The sequence below is a fragment of the Anoplophora glabripennis genome, unplaced genomic scaffold (assembly GCF_000390285.2).
Source record: "Anoplophora glabripennis isolate ALB-LARVAE unplaced genomic scaffold, Agla_2.0 scaffold1432, whole genome shotgun sequence".
Lineage (NCBI taxonomy): Eukaryota > Metazoa > Arthropoda > Insecta > Coleoptera > Cerambycidae > Anoplophora > Anoplophora glabripennis.
In genome coordinates, this window is record NW_019417506.1 from 61,234 (window position 1) to 67,477 (window position 6,244).

Genomic DNA, 6,244 nt, shown 5'->3' on the forward strand with positions numbered 1-6,244 from the left:
CAGACTAACAGTATGGTTAAAATTGAGGTACTTTGGCATTTATTTAAATTATTCTTCTGTTCTCATGAGCATTGAAATTTATTTCACTCACTAGCGGGAACCATTGCGAATACATTGATATATAATAATATTTAATTATGTTAGTTTCTTCGATGATTTGTTTCCTCATCTGAAGCTCTGTTACATGGTAAAAATATACATACTAAATCGCCCCCTTAATGACTCATTCATCAAATTCGATATATACGGACATGCCTCTGCTAACTTTTGATCCATTTTATTTCTAAATCAGGGTTAGCCTAGATCCAGTTTCTAATCATCGATTGCGTTTTGCCAGTGGTGGCTCGTAGATCTAGAAAAGAGGTCAATCTTAAACAGTTAACATACCGCAAATGATTTTGATGATATACCAAACCCATTCTTTTGAGATGCGAAGTGGTCTGTAATTTTCTCGTTGAAGTCGTTTGTCCGTTTCATCAATAATTTTTCTTTAACCCATAAAAATGTCATTATTCTTTTTAAAGTTCCCCCCGAAAAAGAATTTTTATCTTTTTCATATTTTAACATCGCCCATCTTATTTTAATCATATTTGTATATTTTTTATACTTTTATATTATTGTACACACTGATAAGTTTGCATCTGAAATAACCCCGTCCAGGTAGTTGCTATCCCAAAATTCTGCGCCTACATCTTATTCCTTCTAGCCGATTGCGTTCTTCCTCAATCTCAAAGCTCTGCCTGAGTCAGAAACGCAAACTTATTTATTTCGTACTGTACATTTACGTGGGAAGTCACTGACCAAACGGCCCTTTATCGAAACCGCAACTGTGTTTTGCGTTTTACTTTTCCTAATGGCATCTTAATGAATGCGTCGCAATGCAGCCATTAATATACCACAAACTGGTGCATATACATGAGATATTGCTATTTAATCTTGATTTATTAATCGAGTTCTGTGGCATCTTAAGTGGAACTAAACGCTGTCATGTGCATCCTTTATAATCTTCATTATGATTTATTTACTTTATTCGGAATTGTCGATAATGAATATATGTACGTGCATGTCGTGTCGCAATAAATTATTGGATTTAACTAGCAAAACGTTGCATTGTCATTGATATTTTGCAATTATTTTATCAATGTCTCTGTTGATAGAATGATTTTTATAACGTTAGGTTTTGATTGCAGACCGTTTTTTAATCTATAAGCACTTTCACAATTAACGATGAAGAAAATAGACTGAAATTAATATTTTAAAGAGAATACCCTGTATATTATCGAATGAACGTCTAGTTGGCCTCGCGGTCACTTTTTTTTTAATAGTTCAAGAACGTGTAGATAACTTATAGTAGGATCATATTCGATGCAAAGTAATAAATAATTGCCTGTCAAAGGGATCCAGTGCAATACGGTTTTAAGAGGTTTAGAAATTTAATAATTTCTTTATGCATTATGAAGGGATAAAGGGATCAGTTCACGTCTGGCACCCTTGTTCCTACAGAAATTCCGTTGTTCTCATAAACTATTTATTTGAAATGTAATTTATTATAAATTCAATTTGTTTTTTAAATTCCACATATGTACTACATTTTACCTCTATACGCGCCACTGTTGTTTACTTGTTTTTTAAAGGTTGTCTCTGATTTAAGACCAAGCTCGCCAGGTTAATATTTGACGTATAACCGACCACTTCGTACACTCGATGCACCTGGGCGACTACAGCTACTACAAGAATACAGTGCGTATGCAGCGGTAGTTCAGATTTTACATTCAATTTCATTTTAAATTTGAAATGGTTCATCTTACGCCTCCTAAAAATGATGACACGATTTTCCTTTGATAAAAGACCGACAATTTTTTGCTCTACTTTGCATCGAATACGATCCTACTAAATATGTGTAGTTATAACTAGGGCTGTCAGAACTGAGCCGCGGGACATAGGCGTACGCATTATTTATTAAAAAGCAATAAATTAAATTGTCTAAAATACACCACCATAAACACCAATGGATAGGAATTAATTACATAACATCCGCACGTCAACAAAGCAACAGTATATTAACGTGACGAGAACGTAAAAAAGCATTCTGAGGCAGTGGCTCACTCATGTCTCGGTTGACCCACTTAGAACGCCATTGAATTGCGACTCTCTCTGACAGCTTTAGTGATAACCTTAAAGCTAATACTGTCATATAACTTAACGATAACGGGAAAATATTTTTTTTTCAGTAGCAATCTACGCCTTTTTCGGAAATTGTTAATTTAATTTTAGCAATTATTATTTGTATTCAGATTAGTCGATTTCAATTAAATAAATAATGTTAATATTTATAAATTTCAACTAAAACTATTTTAAGTTTTTTGATTTTCTAAAATATTTTTGATGAGTACATAGTGAAATAAATTTTAAGAAATTAATTAACAAATGACGCTTTATAAAATACATTTGAAAAAGGTTTAGATTTGTTTTGGAGGAGATCGAACTTACTAAGAAATATCAATAATAATTTGTAAAATATTTTCCCCTTATTATACACTAAGATATTCTATTAACTTTACTGAAGTAGCTATTGCATGTTGAGAGCATTACGTATTTTCAAATACAATTACCATGATAAGTAGTGTTAAAAACTATCGCATTTGTTAGTTAAATAGCAGCCTTAATCGTCACAAATATCTCCTTTAACTACCTGATAGTATACCCACAGTATAAACATAAACACTACTATTTATTATACGTTATTAGTCAGTGTCAGTATATACAGGGTGTTGCAATTCCGAAATAATTCTAGAAGTGGTTCGTTGACCATAAGAAAAAAAAATGATTCGCAAGCTATTCGTTTTTGAGATTTAGGTTAATGAAGATTTATTTTTTTAGGTATTCTCAATTATTTTATACGTTTTTTAAGTACATATTCGTATCCCAAAATAGAGAATTTTGAGTTCATATGATTTTTTAGTTATTTTTGGTCAAGTATTAATCGATAAAATAACAAAAAAATCCTATAAATATGTGACCGAAGAACTTTTTCAATATGCAGTGTTTAAAAGTAGTGAATTTGAGTTGCACAAAACAATTGATGGAAACCACGTACATAATACCTAATTAAACCAATACGTGTTCCGTAAAATAAATACACTAATGTGTTTAAAACTTACAAAAAACGATATAAAAGAATATTCCTACATTTAAATAAAGTAAAAATTTAACATTATCCGTGTTATTCCTAATGCGCATACTCGGGAAGAATAGTCTCATATGCAGGTGAGATCTTGTTGATATGTCATCGCTGTCATCATTAACGTATTTCCTTTTCTTTTATTTATTCGTGACATTTTCTAGTTCTATCAAGTATTTTTATTGTTTTTCTTGGTGCCAGTCTGTTTATCGAGTGTTTTTTTCTTTAAGTGGTTTGGTTTATTATTATAGACGTACTCTTAACCAGAACCAAATTTTTCTTGAATGATCCTGTTGCGAGGCTACCTCGCTTACAGGAAATTATCTTTAATGCGCATGCTCTGTAATATTGATATAATTTTAATTTATTAATTAGGTACTGTAAAAGTCAATATTGTTTTATGAATTTAAAAATATAAATTCTATAATTCTTTTAGTTTTCGACTCGGGGTTTGAAGCTTCTTAAATATTTCTAATATTGCCAGAATATCGCAACATTTAAGGTCATGACAAAGAAGCCATTTTTTTTAGCACTTATGTCCAAAATATATAAGGTCGAAAATCGATCTATTAAAAATATTGAGAAATTCTTCATGACAATGTGCACTATGGGATTGCCTATTATTTTGCGTATGTGACGTCACTACTAAAAAGGTCTATTGCCCCAACTGATAGAATGTCAAATCATGGTCAAATCTATATTTTCCCGTTCTAAATATTCAACTAACGCAAACATAACATTTGGTTATTTTGAGTGTCTTACTTACCTATGCTTTTGTCTTTAAAAGTACAATTATTTTGAATTTCATTGTTTTATTTTTATTTGTGGTAGAATGGAGTTTTACTTTTATTTGTATGGTTTTTATTTATTATTTTTGTTTTTTATTTTTATCGAAATAAAGTTTAATTTAGTTTATTTTTGGAATTTCTGGAAGAGAGAGGCCTTTTATATACTTTGCGCACGGGCCCAGAGGGCCCTTGCTACGCCACTGCCGAGAAGGACGACTCTAGGAACCATACGTCCACGACAGGCAGTCTCTGACGTCCTAAAAGTGACCACCGACCCCGTCCTGAGATGCTCACGTTACCGTGACGATCCTGGGAGCGCAGGAAGAAAATACAATAAATCACCGATCTTTCCAATTTTTGCGCTGCCAACCTCGTGCATCGATCCAATTGACCCTCGCCGTCGTTCTCAATAGGCCAACCAGCATCGACTCCTTGTCGATCGATACAAATCTACCCGCAAAAGGGATAAAACTACAAGGAGCCGGTAGTGACAGGGGAGCGGAAAAATCACCGATCTTTCCAAGTTTCCGACCGCCGCCGCCCCAGACAAGTTCCAGCATCCCGGTCCGCCCGTCCTTACGCCGAACGACTTCGAGAACGTACCCCGGAACGATTAGGCTAGATTTTCGGAAAAATCAAAATTTTTCGCATATGAAAATAACATAACCAGTCATTTTCAGTAACCGAACGGCACCCCCTACGTAACACCAACTAACCCAGATGTAAATTTAGACAAATGATATGACCATAAAAGATTCTAACTTGAAAAAATATTTCTTTTAGTTCTCTCGAATTATTTATATATTGGCATTTACTACTTTATGCACCAGGTTCTACAATTATAATTATTCAATCTACTTTTGTTGAAAAAAATTGAAGATACCACAAAGTCTAACTTATTCAAATATTCAATTTTCACGATATTCAATTAATTTTTTATTGGAAAATTTTAACATACCACAAATGTTTGTATCTTATATCAATATTCAGTTATTCATGATGCAATATGTAAATAACTATTATAATTTGATATTATACAAAGTAGGTAGATGATAATTGCCTTACTTTTATTATTTGTCGCACATTACAACGAACAAACTAATCGAACCAAACCTAAGCATTCATATCTCTTTACCTCGTTGGAAAGGTGATAATCGATAGTTTCGTCCACATCTTCTTCGTCCAGCCTGTCGGTTTCTATTCTGCCGAACACGTTGACGGAGTCGCAGATGCGTTTGATCCTCATTTTTGCGCGATACGAACACACACACACACACACACCACGAGCTTTCTCAAAATTACCTTCGCTTTGGCGGCCGTTGTGGGACTAAATCAGATCCAATTTACTCCAGCAAATTAACTTCTTAACGTTACCCCTTCTTCCAGTATCGTTAAAAGGCCGTAATTGACTATAATTATTATCACAACATTATTGGCAGCGTCTGGTTCTGGGGTCGACCTTGTACGGGGTGGTCGCGAAAATCGGAGCGACTTCTGTTTCTAATTTTTCCATATTTTAGTAACTAGTTAACCTTGTCGGTAGAGGAAGAGGAGTTGTTTTAATTCTTGAAGCCACTATTGATGAGGTAAATGTGAAGGCGTTGTTTGTGCATTTGCAGTGCTCGTGTTAGGAAGAGAACAACACCCTGTATCTCTGTTCATTATAAATAAGTCTGAGGTCAGTCAATTTTGGATTATTGGTATTCGAACATCTTAATTTTCATCAACACATAAATTACACTATAATAAATATATCTGTTGAGAATGATTTGTAAATGTTATTTTATTTCTTCACTGTAACCGAAGAGTAGATTTAAATAACTTAAAACTGTTTTACATTTGTCGTTGTATTGTTCTTTTGGAGAATTTACTAAAGCTAATAAATTGAATTGAAATTGAAATCGAAATATTTACCAGTTTTCAAAAACGGTCTTCGTGTTGAATATTAAAAAAAAGTAAAAGAATATCCAAAAAAAACAATATGTAATACTTTACAGCATCCTTAAAAACAAATCATTTACGGACCAATGTTTATATTATTTTTTTAAGGGAATTATTTGTAAAATTTCATTGATGAAATATTGCAACATCCTGTATACGAGGTTTAATAAAAAAGTAACGGAAATTGCGCGTATTGTATCTTGTTTAAAAAGTGAATTATTTTTTATGTATTGGTAGCACTGTCAGTCACGTTCCTTATTATTTGTTAGACAGTTACCATGCTTAGTTTGTGTTTAGTGAGCGCATGTGTAAGACCAGTGTTTTTGACGATTTT

General features: G+C 33.0%; 1 protein-coding gene across 2 annotated transcripts in view; it reads right to left on the reverse strand.

The window, feature by feature from the left end:
- The window catches only part of LOC108916327 (hexokinase type 2), a 65,227-nt gene extending 59,940 nt beyond the window's left edge, over positions 1-5,287 (reverse strand). For both annotated transcript variants that reach the window (XM_018722547.2, XM_018722548.2), the window contains exon 1: positions 5,105-5,287. In XM_018722547.2, the coding sequence (XP_018578063.1) occupies positions 5,105-5,215 (111 nt within the window). In that variant the 5' untranslated portion in view covers positions 5,216-5,287. The remainder of the gene's footprint in view (positions 1-5,104) is intronic.
- Positions 5,288-6,244: the final 957 nt, after the last annotated feature.